This window comes from Anoplopoma fimbria, chromosome 24, assembly GCF_027596085.1.
Source record: "Anoplopoma fimbria isolate UVic2021 breed Golden Eagle Sablefish chromosome 24, Afim_UVic_2022, whole genome shotgun sequence".
NCBI lineage: Eukaryota > Metazoa > Chordata > Actinopteri > Perciformes > Anoplopomatidae > Anoplopoma > Anoplopoma fimbria.
This window is the reverse complement of record NC_072472.1, coordinates 15,767,354-15,784,749: the sequence shown is the minus strand read 5'-3', so window position 1 is coordinate 15,784,749 and position 17,396 is coordinate 15,767,354. Positions and strand designations below refer to the sequence as shown.

The window sequence follows — 17,396 nt, the reverse complement described above, 5'->3', positions numbered from 1 at the left end:
CTGAGATTGTTGAAGAACTTGGCTGGCCAGCACAGAGCCCTCAACCCCAGCCAACATATTTGGGATGAACTGGAACACCAACTGTGAGGCCTTATCACCCAATCATAAAAGCCCAAAGCTAACTCTAGTACTCTTGAGGCTGAATGGGAGTAACTCCCAGCAGCCAGGTTCCAAAGTGTGGATGATGTTTTAGCAGCACATTAGAGCTCATAGTCATACTAGTGATTACATGGACAAATATTTGCTCTTCACAGAGAAATCCCCACATTTGTAAAGCACTGACACATTCTTTTAGCCTGTGTGTGCAGTTAAATGTATTTATTGCTGATAATCCCAAAACTTCCTGCTCAGACACAATACCTTGCTTTCCATATTTTTGAAACTTTGGTATTTCCTCATGACTGTTGTCCCTGCAATCATTTCCTTCCTTTTGACACTTTCGTGTACAATCAAGTTCCACCCAGTGCTTCCCTCTACAGGATACCGCTAGCACCTTCAGCAAAATGCACCCACTAACTGTGCACATGCATGCTAGAGCTCGAACACATTTAATAAGTTGGTTGGTTTCTTTTAATGAGCATTATTCTTCTCTGATGCCGTTTAGTTTGAATTCACTTTATTGTCATAATACAGTTCATAGTACAGCAGTGCCTCTTAGTGCAATTAAATGATTGTGCTTTGGCTACACACCACCAACTCAACTATGATACATACGTACGAGTAAAAATCCTTTACATTATCAGAGAAAACATTGCACCATATAAAGCATATTCAGTGTCCATGTATAAATATAACCTTGTGGATCTGACTGAACTTATAGCGCTCAGAAATCTACTGTATATGTATGACAACAAGCCTCGGCTGAACATGGGTCATGTGTTTCAGGCACAAGTGAAGGGCAAAATGAAAACTGAGTTTGTGTTTTTGTTTTTCTGTGTCACAATAATCAAGGGAGCTTATACATCCTCTCCTCAGTATAGAATAGAATAGAATAGGATAGAATAGAGACTTTATTGCTCATGCATCCATAAGTAGTACGTCACAAACAGTTTTAAAGTTTTTTGTTTCTCTGCTTGTCATTAGATTAGACCCTGCCAAAGCTATCTCCGTTACCCTACCCAGTTCTTATCGACTAATACAACGCAATCTTCCACTTGTGGGCCTGTGTGGCACAAGGTCGCCTCTGTCTGCCCTCATTGTTTGGCAGCCAAGAAGAAGACACAGGGGACAGATTTCAGTCAGGAGAAATAGATTGCTTACCTTAAAGAGTGATGATACTCGGCATTATAGTCACATTGCGGAGCGCAATGTTGCATCACTTTTGAGTTGAGAATTGTAATTACTCGAAGGTTAAGCAGTTTTCATCTCTCTTATTATTTGCTGCTGCATACATAGCACCCCCCTTCTTGTTATTGAGACTGAATATCCTTCATTACATTTAATAAAATCCCTAAAATTACCGAATGTAAATATTAAATATTACAGAATATAGACTTTTAGTTTAAGACTAATTCACATTCATGCTCTTTACTCATCACCCTGTTAAACATTTCTGTCAGAAGTCAACACAGATCCAACAGATTTCTATGCATTTCAATAACTTGTTTATATGTGGGAGTACTGTAGAGTATAAAGTTTATGCAGTAGTACGTGTGCTTACTATTGAGTGCATGATGCAGAGTTAGCAGGCCTTGGACATACCAAATATATATATCGTATTAATTTCAAAACATTGCACTTTGTGCATACACACAACTTCAGGCGAGTCCAACAGCCGTCACCAGATGACTATGGGGTTGCAGTGTTAACGTATGCAGCCATTTGGCGCCTTGATCACAGCCAGTGAATTTCCATCAGCATGGGAAGTGTCATCAAGGTCAGCAGTAGACCACTGCAGCTTTGTAATAGGACACTCCACCCTGAGCATGGGAGGAGGAGCTCTGCAATCAGAAAAAATAATGCAGGTTCAGGAGGAGGAGCGTTTTGTTTGGCAGTCACTCAAATGTTTTCTTTTTGTAAAAAACTAAAAAAACAGGATGTGCAAAGCTTTGGTTAACAATGACATTGAGCACAAGCAGCTTACTTTTCTCAACCACTGAGGTTTTGGACGCAGTGGCTGAGTCAGGAAGTTTGATGTTGCAGGTGAAGTTGGACTTGCCGTTGGGCAAGGTTTTAAACAGCAGGCGACAGATGTTGCCGGGGAAGATGCGAACCCTGGCGCGCTTCTTGAAGGGCGCATGCTGCTCCTCATTGGGGTCGGTGGTGTCATAGAGTTTCTCACCGTTTGTATACTTGCAAAACGGTTCTGGTGACTCAGCGGGAACTGCATATTTGCAATCCATCCTAAGGTTGTGCTCATCTATTGAGCAGTAGTTCAACTGAATCACCTTCTGGGCTGATGCAAAGCCTATGAGTAGTATAACACAGAGAGAGGATCAGATATTTAACAAACCCCAAAAAATAAATAAATCATAATCTAATAAAAAAACTTGCAATATCAGGAAAAAAGTCCCCTATTCACATTATGTAAACTATAAATGATCTTACCAAAAAGTAAAATTGTGGCAAGGAAAAACATTCTCCCAAGTTTCCTGCAAAAAAAAAGGGATATTGAATAAAAGTGTCAGAGCTGACTAACATCAGGTAATTAATCTACATCAGAACCAAACAGCCAGCCTATTTATTTAGCTGTCTGGTCTTTACATTATTGAGGTTCAAATCAAATATAGCTGACTTTGCTGTATCGAGCAGGGTCAGATTTCACAGACATTAGTACCACACTTCTGCAGAGGTTACTGTAGAAAAGTCGTTGTTCCATAATACTGAACACACTACAGCCCCACTGTTTTTACGCTGCAAAGAGATGAACTGCAAACTTCACTGGTGAATTGCCAACAGTGACACATTTCTGTGCAAAACCTTTGTCGAGTGCACACGCTGATTGTTTGCCTACTTGTGTTTAATATGTTAAAAAAATACATAAAGCAGTTCAGCTCTATTTTGTTTGCTCGATGCAAAGCTTCTCTCGCCTTCATTCAAGTATTTGCTTTAGTGCTGACTCCAGTGTTAAACCTAATATTTCATCCAGACTAAAAGAAAAGCATTGTGCATAGCACAGTTCAATATTTTACCATAGCTCATATACAGTAAATAATAGTGCATGAATCATTCTCACCTTGTCTGATGCAGTTTGAGCTTTCCTCAGTGCTCTGCAGTGTGATGCCAGGGGTAGATACAGTAGAGGTCGGCTTATAGAAGAAACAGAAGAGAGAGGGAGGGGAGGGGGACAGAGAGAAAGGGGAGTGGGGAGAGAGAAGGGGGGAGAAAATGCTGCTCCAGTGGACTTTGGGGACATTTCTCAGTATTGAATAAGAGTTTCATTGATTTTTATCCTCTGTCTTACCACAGGACAGAGGATCGCATGTCAATACACAAACCTCTGGCCTCATATTGAAAGATTGAATTCAGGCTGAATGAGAATGAAAAGGGAAATGTTGTGATGAGGTTATGATCAGCTGAGACACCTCAGCAGCTGTTCTACATTTACTCCTCATTCAGTGTGAGAGTGCAATACGTGGCATCAGTTTCTCAGCTACGTTTGCTACATAAGTTAAAATTTACATATTAAACACAAATACGCAGATATTTAAATTTAATGTATGTAAATTGAAGATGTATACTACATTAACGTCTGCATTAAATAAAAAAACAAAAGAACACACAGGAGGATATAATAAGTGTTTGAGTGTTCTGCTAATATTCTTATCATTTCTAAGTATATTAATATTACATTTAAGAAGTCAGAGGGCCAGAATTAGACAATAAAGAGGGCTATGTCAAAAGCGCAACTGATCTTTAGGATGTCCACACTAAATTTGAAAGCGTTGTGCTTACCAGATGTTGACTGTTAAGCACAGTTTTGTTTTTTGAAAAATTTACTGAAATAGAATGATGAAGAGATCCGAGGTGTTTTAGTGTGTTTTATATATATATATATATATATATATATATATATGTATATACACAGTATATCTAACACTTGAATTAACGCTTTTCAGTTAGTTGTATGCCTCCTCCAACCAGCATAGTTGCAGTTTACATCCATGTCTGTCCAAGATGTTATCACTTATTAATTTTATCCTATCAGAATTTTCTTCGGAATTAGCATATTCATTATTTTGTTGGCCAATAGCGTGTTTTGTTGGATCACAATGACCCTTGTCCTTCAGTCCAAGTGGAAGTGCACTCAAAGCATTCCCAAGGTATTTCGAGAAGAGGACGGACGTGAGGTCACAGTGAACTTGTCCTTTGACCTTCGATCACCAAAGACGAATCAGTTCTTTCTTGAGTCCAGGTGGATGTATGTACCAAATTCTTTGGCAATCAGTACGATAGTTTTGGGGACATTTCACCCAACACCACTAGCATGGCTAGGTAGGTAAACACTGATTGGCAAGTGTTAGTAAATGAGAGGTATATAGCCTATGTATATCTTGGCAAAATGTTCATCTCAACTTAAAGGACATTGATAAAATGATATTATATTAGTTAGTGTTGCCTAAGACATCCACCAGAAATTCATCTTGTCAAATCCACTGAGCGAAACCCACTGGCTCCTCTGTATCCTATTTATCCACTGCAGCCTATCCTCTTCACACTGCTCATCCATTTTGTCAAGGTCCTTCTTGGACAGTTGCTGAACAACTGCCATACTGAAGCAGTCTCCCAGGACACTGACAGAAGTGTTGCAGAGGTCTCTGAAAGACAGCCCACAGCAAACAATAAAAGCAGAGGGTATCTGTCCCTTTGCACTGTACTCTATTTAATATATCAACACTACATTTTTTGTACAATGTTGTCTCCTCCCTTTTCACTATCAAAAGCAGATTAAGCAGGTGTAGTGATCCCTGCCAAAAGTATTCATTAAAGATTCTGTAGCTGTGATCCCTGCTGCTCCTCTGCTGACGCTGCTGTTGATACACTGCAGATGAAACACAGAGCCTCGTCAATGTACACTATACTATTAGTACTATATTATGAAGCTATACTTTTATTATACTATCAAACTGCAACATGCATTGATTTAAAACTGTCTGATATAGTTGGAATTCCTGCATTTATAAGAAATGTATTTTCAACATATAAGGATTGGCCACCAAAAACATACTAAGAACTCTCCATTTCCTGCATTAATGCTTTCCCAGTATAAAGAAAGCTTCTATTTTGAAGGAAATTATTCTAAGCATTATGCTGCCCCAGTTTGTTCTTGTACTGTTTATGCCTTTATTTCAGAACAGCACACTTCATTTACAGTAAGCAGGAACACTGGAAACGTAGAATACTGTCACATTGTTACGCATCTACAGTATCCAGATCAGACATGTCTTACACATGAACACACAGCGCACAGCTGGGTCTTTGACATTCATGTGTAATCTGTGTAGTAAACTTCCCAAACCCCCACACACAACCGCTTGGATCATCAATAAATGACTGTTTAAATGATATGCTTCGGACCGGTTTTCCTAAAATGAAAAATCTACTTAAGTTTTGCTTATGAAGGTGTCATCTGTGTATTTCACGTTTTGGGGACAATACACTGCAGGGATGACCTGTTTTTAAAAATATGCAGTTTTGAATCATTTTCACTTCTAAGTGATAATAGCATTTCCCTCAATAGCAATACCATCCTATTTATTAATCTTCAAATATGTATACTGGATATTGGTATCCATGTAAATGCATATATATATATTTTCTTAAATGTGTTCACTTGCAATAGCTTGTTATATGTCCCACTGACCCAGTACATAGTGTAAAGACACAGCGTAGGTGTAGTCTCATCTGCAGCCCGCATTGGGCTGCAGGCAGAACAGCACACCCAGGCCTGCTATTACTGCACCAGTTGGATACAGTAATATACTGTATGGTGTAGTTTGCACTCTGTTTGCATGCTTACTTTGTGTCTTTATGTGGATTGAAAGCATCTTCTGTTTTTTCCTGCTTTAATCATGGTATTCTAGGGCTGCATGTCCAACTTTCTGATGATGTCCAATGTCGTATTTTGCAGATCATTGCAAGTCAATGTAATTCATTCACATTTATAAATAAAATCCCTCCTGCTGCTACAGCAGATATTAAATACACTGCAATACATTTGTACATGTGCTATCATGGAACTAGAGCAAAAATAAGATATGATTAGAACAAGAACAGTTGCAAGTCACTGTTATTGCAGTGGAGAAACTAGCCAACTGCAGAGCTCCAGGTAAATTATGTTAACTTTTAAGAAGCTAAATCCCTCCACAAGCCTGGAATGAATGAGTGGTATGAACAAATCTAGAATTAAATTAACTCTCAAACTCAGGGCTGTTTAAGCCATAGGAGGCTTGAATGTTTTCCACACTTTGACCAATTTTAAAACTAGATGTCACCAAAAATATTTCGCGTTGTCATATGTGTGTTGGTGTTCCAATGTTTGTCCTGCAGAGGGAACTCTTCCTCTGCATCAAGATAGGACAGCTTCCCAAAAACAATAATTGGTGTAGTGTTTAGTAGCGCTATGGAATCTAAAATGATTGCCATTATGTATACATTTTCACTTCATCGACTCAAACATAGGGTACGCATGACAAACTAATGAGCATTACATCTCTCAAACCTTGCTCCCTGATGAATTGAATAAAAGTGAAATTAATTTTCCTGCTCCTGGATTCCTGCTGTGCAATTATAGTATTTTTTTTGGATTTTTAGTATTTTTTTTTAGGATGACAGCCGATCTGTATGTGTGCATGTCTAAGTGACTACGCAGTCTACAGAGCAATAACAGTATTCTGAGTCCAACAGTGAGTGCTGCTCTACTGGTGCTGATGCTGCTGCTGCCCTGCATAGCGGCACATCGGCGCTGCTCTAACGCGGGACAGGGACCACATATCAGGTAAGACCGATTGTCTCATCTGCAGAGAGGAGAAATAAGGTTCAGACGTGTCAGTGTTGGAACATTTTCATTTTTGACGTGTATCTTGGAGCATGTCTGCACGGCTGTCCGGGCAATAAGGACACAGTATGCGCATAGAGTCAGGGGATGATAGGCAGCCCGGTGAAGTTGGAAAGATAGGTTGTCGTTGTTAACCTTTACTACGGGTTACAGAGACGCATCGTTTGTCGCTAACGAGTTATTGATCCGGGAAGTCCGACTTTGTGCATATATTTCCAATTTAACCGAACTGAGATAGTCAGCTTGCTGCAGAGCGGAGACCCTGCATGGGCGTAGTCCTGTATCTGCAGTTTGGGCTGCAGAGCTGCACATCCAGGCCCGCCATCACTGCGCTAGAGGACACGGTGGCCTATGGTGCAGTTGTAGGCTACTTAGAGGTTGCATGCTTTTGTGTCTCTGAAGTGTTGTGCTAAGCATCTTGTGTAGTTTTCTTAGGCTGCATGTGCACCTTTCTCATGTTGCCCATGTTGGACTCTGCAGGGGCTCTAAGGCGGTGTGAAGGTTATCGATCTGATCAGCAGTCGCCATGGAGCTGCAGCTGTTCGCCACGGCCTGTCTCCTCTTTGGCAGGATAATGATAACGCATCAAACAACTCACAGTATGTGTCATTCTTTTTCTATTTGTTTCTCTTTCAGATTGTTACATCTAGGCTAGTGTCTTTGTAGCCAAAAGTCAGTTATACGTTGTGCTCATCCATTCTAAGTTGGCTTTCTAACGGCCAATGGATGATTATGACAAAAACATGGATATAGTTGCAAAAGAAAAGTCTTGTAGCCTTACTGAAACGTAATAAAACGCTTGTTTTATTGTTTTAAAGTAGGCCTCAGTCAATGTGAGATCAAGTTCAGATTGTCCATGACAGGAAGTCAAAAATGTAACAACGCAGCACTGTATTAGTGACATCATCTCCTTGGACATCTTCATGTTCTTTTTTTTTTTATTGATTAACATATATATTCAAAAGTTCTGCTAAGCCCCAAAGTGTTCAATATGAAATAAATGCATAAATAATTGTTAATGAGTTAGCATCAAGGGGAAGGGATAGTATTAACAGCAGCTAATGGAGGCTGGTTAATCCAGTTACTTCTGCCACAGTTTGAATTTTAAAGATGTTCCTTTAAAATGACAGACAAGAAAGACAACTGAAGAGCAAAATGACAAGAGTGTCTTTTTTCAGTCATGTTTCAATTCAAAAAGAGGACCGAACGGCAACATTTGAGCTTTAACAGCAAAAAGCTGGTTCCAAAACAAAACTGAAGGCCCAGGCAGCAGCAATACAAAGTACAGAAAGAACAAACAAACTGAGGACAAACCAATATGACAAGAAGAAGAAGGAAACTTCACTAACAAATGCAGACGACCAAACACCTGATAGAGGTTAACACAGACATACATACTCAAGGAGAGCAGAGCGGAGTGATTACACACAGGTGGAACAAATCAGGGAAGATCATCACAAAGGCGGGAAACACAAAGACAGGAAGTAAAGCAAGGCAAGACCCAAGAGATGAGAACGTTCAAACTAAGAAATCAAACTAAAACAAAAACCAAGGACCATGAAACTAACCACATATATCATAAACATGATATTAAAATGATAATAACTTGTGCCTGCAATTGGCAAAACTCTGCATAACAGGTTTTTTTAAAGCTGATGCGTCAAAACTGAAACAGATCTGTCGACATTTAGATTCAAGGCTGTCATTGCTGTCCAAGATGTCTTTACTAAATATTGGCATAGGTCCTTGTGTAGTTTTGGCTTTATGTTTGGGATCATCATTGTGCTTCTGTAAAACAAATCCCATAGTACAGTGCTCTCGCAGACTGCGCAGAATTGGCTTCGTCTGTATGTTGCTACCTTTATTTAACATTGAAAAATAGATCATTTTTTTATTCACATCCTGTTTGCATCTCTTTCAGTGAACCCAGTGTATACGTTTCTGTTCACTCCTCGCGGGCCTCAGATGTTTCCGTGTCTAACTTACCTGGAGCGAAACGTCAGGGTGGACTGTGAGTTTCCACCCACCTACCAGGTCCCCGGACCCTACTGTGAGTATCGGCAGGACAGCCGCCTGGTGGGCAGCACCTACCCCAATGCCGTCGTCTACGTGTCCATGGACGACCGCAGGAGGAGCAACGTCAGCCTGGTCATGCCCAATCTGTGCCGCCTCACCTGGGCCCCGCTGGATGACGAGAAGCCCTTCACCTACACCTGCAGGGTTTACCAGGGCAGCAGCTGGAAGGAGAACAGCATGGCCGTCCACCACAGTGAGTAGAGTTTGGATGTTTTGGGTTATTTGGGTCTTTGTTTTTTTCCTCGAAACATCAACTGAAAAAATATCTAAACTTTAATTCTCCTCTATTGCAGGGCTTCTTCCGATCTGCTCTGCAATCAGTGTGATGTTCCAATCAGCACCATGGTTTTTGTCTCTGGTCATGTCACTTCCGATGGCTGTGGGTCTCCTGAGCCCGTGAACCCTCACTTTTACATGGTATCGACTCAATGGACCTTTCTTACATGATTTGTGACTCACTGTGGTTTGATAGTAGGTGGTTGACTCTGTGTGGGATGATTTTATTTTCTATTCTTTCATTTCTTTAGGCAGAGTGTAGAAGCCTTGAAACCTCCTCTGAATAAATCCGACTGGATGAAATCAACCTTCCATTGGGCTATTCTTTAAAAACATACCCTTTGTGGTGTGAAAGATTTTATATAACAGGCCTCATTTCCACCACCGTACCTTGAACACAACTTGTTTAGCAATGCTATTGAAAGGGGAAATAAATCATGACAATATAAATCGAAAAACATTACAAACAAATGCAACAGTGAACAGTGTTATTTTCTATTATAATCTGTTGCGTTGATGAGGTCCCCCTTGTAAATAAGATGATTTGGGACATTAAAAAATCATGTCGTTAAGGGTCGAACAAATATATATTTTGTGTTTTTTTGTATATTTGGTTTAAGAAAAACAAATGCTTCCAATAGATTTAGTGCACCTTATATTAATGCTCTGAAGACAAACGGGTTGATTATATACGATGGCATTAAAATGGAGAACTTCCCTCAAACACTAAAGGAACAGAAAGCTGTTTGATTGGATTTATTAAGATACCGACTCATTAGAGAGTTTCTGTCAGTTCAACCGCTTATTTTAACTTGGTTTATATTACAGTCTCACCAGTTTGCTCAACTATAGCTATAAAGTATGTAACCTAGACAGGTATTCAGGTGGCTGACATGGCTATTGAGTAAAAGTAATGGATAACTGCTCAAACACTGCCTTTCCTGCTAGCAATGCTAATCTCTGATACCTCCAGTACCTTTAAATAGAATTAAGACATCTGTAATAACGGACCCCCGTGTGAGGGTCACCTTGTTACAGTCTCTTTTCTACTCCCCTTGGACAGCAATAAGACAAATACTTGATTGGGATGACCTTTGGGAAAAATACTCTAATGTCAGTGAACCATGTTTCACTCAGTGCTTTGATGCAACATCTGCCATACAGCCTAAAAAGACATGCAGATGTGCAACTGTTTAAACTGCTATTTTGCAAAGTCTGTGTAATGATGTTGAGGATGCGGAGGTTTGAGCGCTGCAGTATTGTATTTATGGTGATACTGGTGCTGAATGATGAAATTGTTATTTATTCAGCTCAAGTAATAACTGATTGACAGACATCGCCCAAGGTTGGTGTGTGGTGAAAAGTGTTATATTTTGCACAGAAAAAAATATTGTTTAAATTAGACATCGCTTTCCTACTGTATAAGTACGCATGTTTTAATGTACACCGAATATGTGTAGTATGAAAGAATATTGTAGCTTTGCGTCTTTTTTCAAAGCTGCTTCTATTTTAATATTTTATGTTTACAATGCACATGCCTTCCATACACATAGTTAGGGCCTTTGTAAGCTCTCTTTATGCTGCCAATTTATTTTGAATGCTATTTTATATTTTTCTCTGATGTCACATTTTCAGCAATATTTGTGTCCGCACTGCTTTTCTGTTTAATATTACAATTCTTTCATGATGGAAGTATTATTTGCAAAGATTACTTACATATAAATATATATATATATATATTTTCAAATAGATAACTCAGCTTGTTTTTGTTTATTTTCTTCGACCACCCAAGGTGTGCTAAATGCCATAGCAAAACTATAATAACTAATAAAGGTTATGCACTTAAAAGTTTCCTGTGTTCTATCTGCACAACTCACTATTTCTATATAGAATAGGTTCTTGCCAACAACAAAATTATTTGTTGTTGCTCTAGATGATTAAAAATATATGCTCTCCAAGACCCTAAAAACAATTGCCTAATCAGCATTAGAAATGGACTGAATTAAAAGGTCTGAAGCTCTGATTGTGTATCAATCTGGCTTTCCTCTTACACTTGATGTCCTCAAAGCATTTAGTTTCTGTAGCTTTACTGACAGTTTTGCTTGAACTTTTGGCCTGCAGGGGGAACCCTTGTTTAGCACTAACATTTGACAGCCCCCTACGAGCATAGAGTGTGTTCATGGTATTGAAGTTATAAAGTTGAACCCCTACGTACATCAGGATCTACCAATCTTATTGTAAGAAATCAATAATGAATGCTGTTAGTGTAATCAATAATGAAAATGGTTGAGTTATATTCAATCCCGGGGTGGTGGTAGGGTGTATGCTGCTCCTTGTCATGATTTACCGGGACATTTAAATATTAACAGATTCATTATAACATGTTATGTTTGATACATCTGATATAAACCGGCCTATACCTTTCAGAGGGCAAATGTGTACTTTTCACTTCACTATTTGACACCTACAGTATAGTTGCTGGTTACATTGGAAATAGGTCAGCTTAAAAAAATATGGTGGATTGTCATTTTTCAATCATCCAGCAGGATATAAAAAAATTAAATTAGCTCAACACAATGTGGTATTGCTTCTTATTCATTTAAGTAAAATATCTCAGGAATTCTTCCTCCAGTGCACAAAAGTTTAACAATCTACCGGGAAAAGCCTATTCCCGAAAAACAGTATGATATCAATTCTTGGATGACAATGAAAATAAACAAGCATGTAATGTTGAAACCCCTAAGCAGCTCAGTGCTTGATATTTGCCAAAAGGACACAATCTCACATATATGTCTCTAGAGTATCATGAAAGGAGACAGGACTTCATGTCAGTTTCAAGAACTATATTCATGGTGATCAAATCCCTGCAGTGGGTTTATAAATGTTTAACTTTATTGTGAGAGATGTTTTAATGGTCAAGGGACTGAGGGAGTGTGCATGTAAAGGCAAATACTAGATGAACAATGGAGTCACATTCTAGTTATTTTCTTATTGCGATTGTTCAAAGAGAAGTGCAGCTAAAGAGTCTAAAAGGACAGAAGTTGAAGAAATGGGGCCCTTCATTACATTACATTACATTACAGTCATTTAGCAGACGCTTTTATCCAAAGCGACTTACAGGAAGTGTATTATACTACTAGACACCAGAAGTCATAAGTGCATCTCCTTTCTTAAACAAGCATCTAAAAGCATAAACCAGAGCAAAAGTATAGTGCAGAGGCAAATTACTACGAAAACAATAATTGGAACAGACAAATACGAATACAATAAGTGCTACAAACTACCTTCTCAAAAGGTGTGTCTCAAAAGTGTTTCAAAAGTGTGCTGCAAAAACAACAGTGTCACTAACGGTAAAGAGATATAAAAGAACAACATAAAGCAGCTGCAGCTGATGTCACTTCCCGTGATAATAAGTATAGTGCAGATGAGACAAACCAGTGGAATGATTGTCTGAATGGAAATGACTTGCGGTTCTTAGTACAAAGGAACAAATACTACGTTTGGCTTCCTGTCCTTATAAATAACCTTCAACTATACGTCAACACAGTCAGTACCAGACCAAAAAAACATCCCAGCGCTGTTCTTTTTAATTTGTAGATAGATAGACTGATAGACAGATAGACAGATGGATAGACTTATTTTGTCGTGGATTACATTTTCTTTTGAAATATCATAATACGTTTCAAATGAGTCTGCAGAAACCGCTATATGTCGGGGGTTGGGGTGAGGATGGGTAAAAAAACACAGGGCTTTTATCCAGGTGACTGCTGTTTGAAAAACTGCAAAGTATATGGGTATAATTAACATCAGTAAAAATCAGTGACAAGATTGTGACAGTTACAATTACTGTATTATTGTTCATGTTTTTAACCCATAAATATAAGTGTTACTAAATGGCTGGAGTGTCCCTTCAAGAGTAAAGATCGCCACCTTTTTCTCGACCATTTCTTCCTCTCAAAAAAACCTACCGGTACTTGTTATTAACATTGTATTATATTGTGCCTGAAAAATACACTGTAGCGTATTTCTGAAGGAGCATTTCATTGGAGCAGTTTTTAAAATTGTAAGCACCAATGATTCTACCACCCTGTGCCAAGATCCAGCCAGAGTTGTTTGTTCCTATCGGACCAACCTGATTTCCTCTGTTTCCTGTTCATAAATCATGTATTGGGTCTTGATCGGCTTCTGCCTTATTAATGTCATCATGAATGAATCTTCATTCCGGGCCTTCTCTGAAAGATACAGGGATGCATTGCAGGTCTGACGCTGGGTGTGCATGTGCATATTGTGTTTTACATTAGCAAGGCTCCAATGGCCCTGACCACCTAATATCCTGGCTTTGTGCCTGGGCCACACGGATAAATTAGCCCAGCCCCAAGCAAGCTGTGAAGCCCCACCAGGCCGCACAGACATGGCGGGACTAATATGCATCAGCTCTGAGCATTAAACAAGCCTTCATCTCCCACTGCGTGCAGATGTTATTAGAGGTTCTGCTGCTTTTTATATGAGTCAATTTAGGGCATCAACCAGGTAGTGGGAGGGTAGGAGGACACCTTTAAAGCACATCTGTGTCATGAGGTAATGATGTTGTTGTACGTGTTGTGCTGGAGAATGATCTCTGCATTCGGAGTCAAGAAAGACAAATGTTTGTTATTTGATGAATAAATCATACGCGGTTCTGAGTAGACTTGCAAAAGAGGGAAACAGATAACATCGCACTGCCCAAAAATACTAAATAAATATCTGCCTACCAGCACATCAAAAGTTAAAAAATTTGCACCGTGTTTATTTCGTAAACAAACGGAAATGTAAAAATCTGAAGTTCAGGTTTCACAGTGAGTTGCTATTAAGCACATTTTTGTTGACCTTTGGACAGAGCCAGGCTAACTTTTTTCCGTTGCCCCTGCTTCCAGCCTTTATGCTAAACTAAGCTAATCTTAGTTGGGCGAATTTGTATCCTTCCATCAACTTTTTATGCTAATGGGTCTTTGTTTTCCTTGTAAACACCCTCTGGACAAGAAAACAAAAAAGATGCAAGTTTTTCATACTTGATCTTTATTGTAAATTTAAGAGCTGGGTCATAAGTATGTTAGAGAGCATGTTTTGTAACCAATGAGGCTGACAAGACGTGCCCCAGTCAAACAAATAAATGACAGCGGCTGTCCCTTTGACCCCACTCAGCCACCCACCTTGCTTCTACTAATACACTTTATTGAGCAGCCAGGCAGGAGAGGTGACCCGACGGCTTTGGAAACAACAACCACTTAAGAGGTATGGGCTTTGTGATCTGCCTCCCTGCTGTTCAATGGCTCTCATTATGTGATTAATTGTGTGTGAAGCAGGCTGTGCATGTTAAACTGGCTACCAAGAGAATATCTTGGAGGAATAGAGTGATGATGAAGGTACCTGTTTTAGTTTACATAAAATAACATTAATTTATGTTTCCTTATGAAAGCATGGCCTTTGGGATGGGTTGCTGTGTGCATTAAAACTGACTATTCAATATTGATTATTTAGAATGTATCTTTCATTTACAAAAACATGTCTAAATGATTAAGAACTTTTTAATAACTATTAAATTAATGAACAAAGTTGGAGACACTAAACAACATCTCGCATTGTAACTGTTATGTGGCCTCATTTCAAACAGGAAACCAACGTGTAACACTGACGTCAAGTTTGTCACATTTGACAGACACCAAAGTGTGAATAGATGTTGTGACACTTTAATGACCTGCTTTCAGTCCTGTTCCATTTGTTTTATCAATATATGCTTAAATATTTCCCTTCCTCAATTAAACCAGGTATTCTTTTGAATAACAGAAAAAGCTTCAGGTGGAAACGGGAAACAGGCCACATGGAAGATGACTAATTTACAATTCGTTAGCTTGTTTGCTACGTTTAAAAATTGTCTCGGTTTCCTGGAAGTAATTTTACCATTGTGGGTTGTCATGTGTTGCAGCCAGTTCATGTGAATGCTCATCTTTCAGCCAGTTTCACAGATGTTTAGTGACAAACCCACGATTACAAACTGGAACTGCTCAAGAATCCTTAATTAACACCTGTTGATAAAAAAGGAGACGATTAATCTGCTCATCTACTCCTGTTTTAAGATTATACCTCAAATGCCTTGTGATTATTTTCTTTTCTAAAAGGTTATCTTTATGGGGACCGCATTATCTTATGAAGTCTACAACACAACCTGCAACAAGCTCTATGTTTATATAATGTTGATGTGCTGTTTTCCTCTCAGTATGGTCATTGTGTTATTGTAACTAATTTAAATGGTAAATACAAAAATCAACAACTGAACTGAGATACAGGGCTTTAAAAAAAGGTCACAACAGTCGGATTAGGTCACCTGCCATAACTAGTTATTTATTAAGAACATACTAAAACTTAGTTAGAGGACAGTCACCACTGAGCACTGAGAGACCTGTGAAAAATATATATTACAAACCACACACCGACCAGATAAAAATGTCCCTCGTCAAACAATGTCACTGTAAAAAGTGTACTTTCAGAAAGTTATATTCCAACAATCACAACCCCTTCATGCCCAGATTGGCAAGGTGAGCTGGCAAAGTACGTTGGATTTTAACTTTTTCTTTCTCTTACTTCCATCACTTTTTTTGCACAACTAAGTGCATCACTTTGACTATTTCCGAAGGAGGACTGTCCATTGGATCAAGACTGCAAAGAGACTTTATGTTTGAAGCGTACAGTACCTAGGCCTTAAGGGAAGCCCAATCTTTTCAAACTAATGGTTTCCGATTGTGTTAAATGCTAAATGTTTATATACTGCCAGAAACCTTCAGTTAGGGCACTTACAGCAAGAACCAAGGTAACTGCTCATTCAATGTTAGTCAAGACTCATTTGGGACTGAGTAAGTCACATTAGGAAGGATTGGAAATTTGCCCTGATAGTAATCAAAAGTCGTGGAGGAACCAAAGAGCTTTTATTTGGGGGCCTGCCCTGGGCTGATAACCTGGAAACTATTTGTAGGCGGTGTGTTAGAGGTACAGCAATTTTTTTGTTACCCAACATAATTTGATTTTACAATAACTCGTTTCATTCATTTATTCTACTTCCTAATAGTAAATGCATAGATGTCCTTTAGGATAGCGAATGGCCGCATGACTCAATGGTGTGCTTTTATTGCTGTAAGACTTGCACACACACACGCAGACACACACACACACACAAACACACACATATATTTATTCAAGCAATGAAAGAAAATTATGCTTGCAATTTTAGGGAATAAACACTAATCAAATCACCTGCCTTAATGAGCTGGATAATACACTTATTGAAGCCTGTAGTGAGAGGCCACATCTTCATTGGTGACTCATTACTGTCTCGCACATTGTAGGAAACATTTTCTAAAGGCTTTTTAAGGACAGCTGAATAACCATGGGACATATTCTAGATAAACTTCTTTCAAATTATTAATATTTGACGATTCTATATATATTGTTTTGTCATTTCACATCCTAAAAATCCCAAATGGAAGCAACCTTCACTTGAAGACCTTACTGACCTGTGTGACCTGGCATGACCCCTGACTATCTGGATAAGAGCATGTGGGCTGCATGTGTGCTTAATGACGGGTGTCCATCCATCACGAGTCTCATTCCTTACAGCCAGCTTCACTGTTCAAGATGCTCTGGAGTTGCAGAATAACTTCAAGTCACGCTAGGTCAAGGTGTCAAAAGTCCTTGTCTTCCCTTAACCACTAAACAATGAAGTAAAGATCATCCAAAACACTCAGACTGAAGTAAGAGTTGATGTCTGTTGACTGCAACATAAACTAACAAATGTAGATATGGTAGCACAGCTAGTGGGGAAGGTGAAATTGAAATTTTTTTTTTTAGCTAACAACCTGTGTGGCTAAGTAAACACTGACAACAGGCAGTCAGAACTGAGGAAAAAATCAATCAATTCAACTTGAAGAGAATACAGAAAATGTGCTAGATGCCACTGATGTGTTTATAGCATTAGGGTGTCATCATATTGCCTTAAAATACTACTATGATGAAGACA

General features: G+C 38.9%; 1 protein-coding gene across 1 annotated transcript; it reads left to right on the top strand.

Annotated features, from left to right (window-relative positions):
* The first annotated feature begins 9,138 nt into the window (after positions 1-9,138).
* si:ch211-215c18.3 (uncharacterized) lies at positions 9,139-9,564 on the top strand. The gene is made up of 2 exons (XM_054625180.1): positions 9,139-9,266; positions 9,367-9,564. The coding sequence occupies exons 1-2, from the start codon at positions 9,149-9,151 to the stop codon at positions 9,471-9,473; spliced, it is 225 nt and encodes a 74-aa protein (XP_054481155.1). The 5' UTR covers positions 9,139-9,148; the 3' UTR covers positions 9,474-9,564.
* The last annotated feature ends 7,832 nt before the right edge of the window (positions 9,565-17,396 follow it).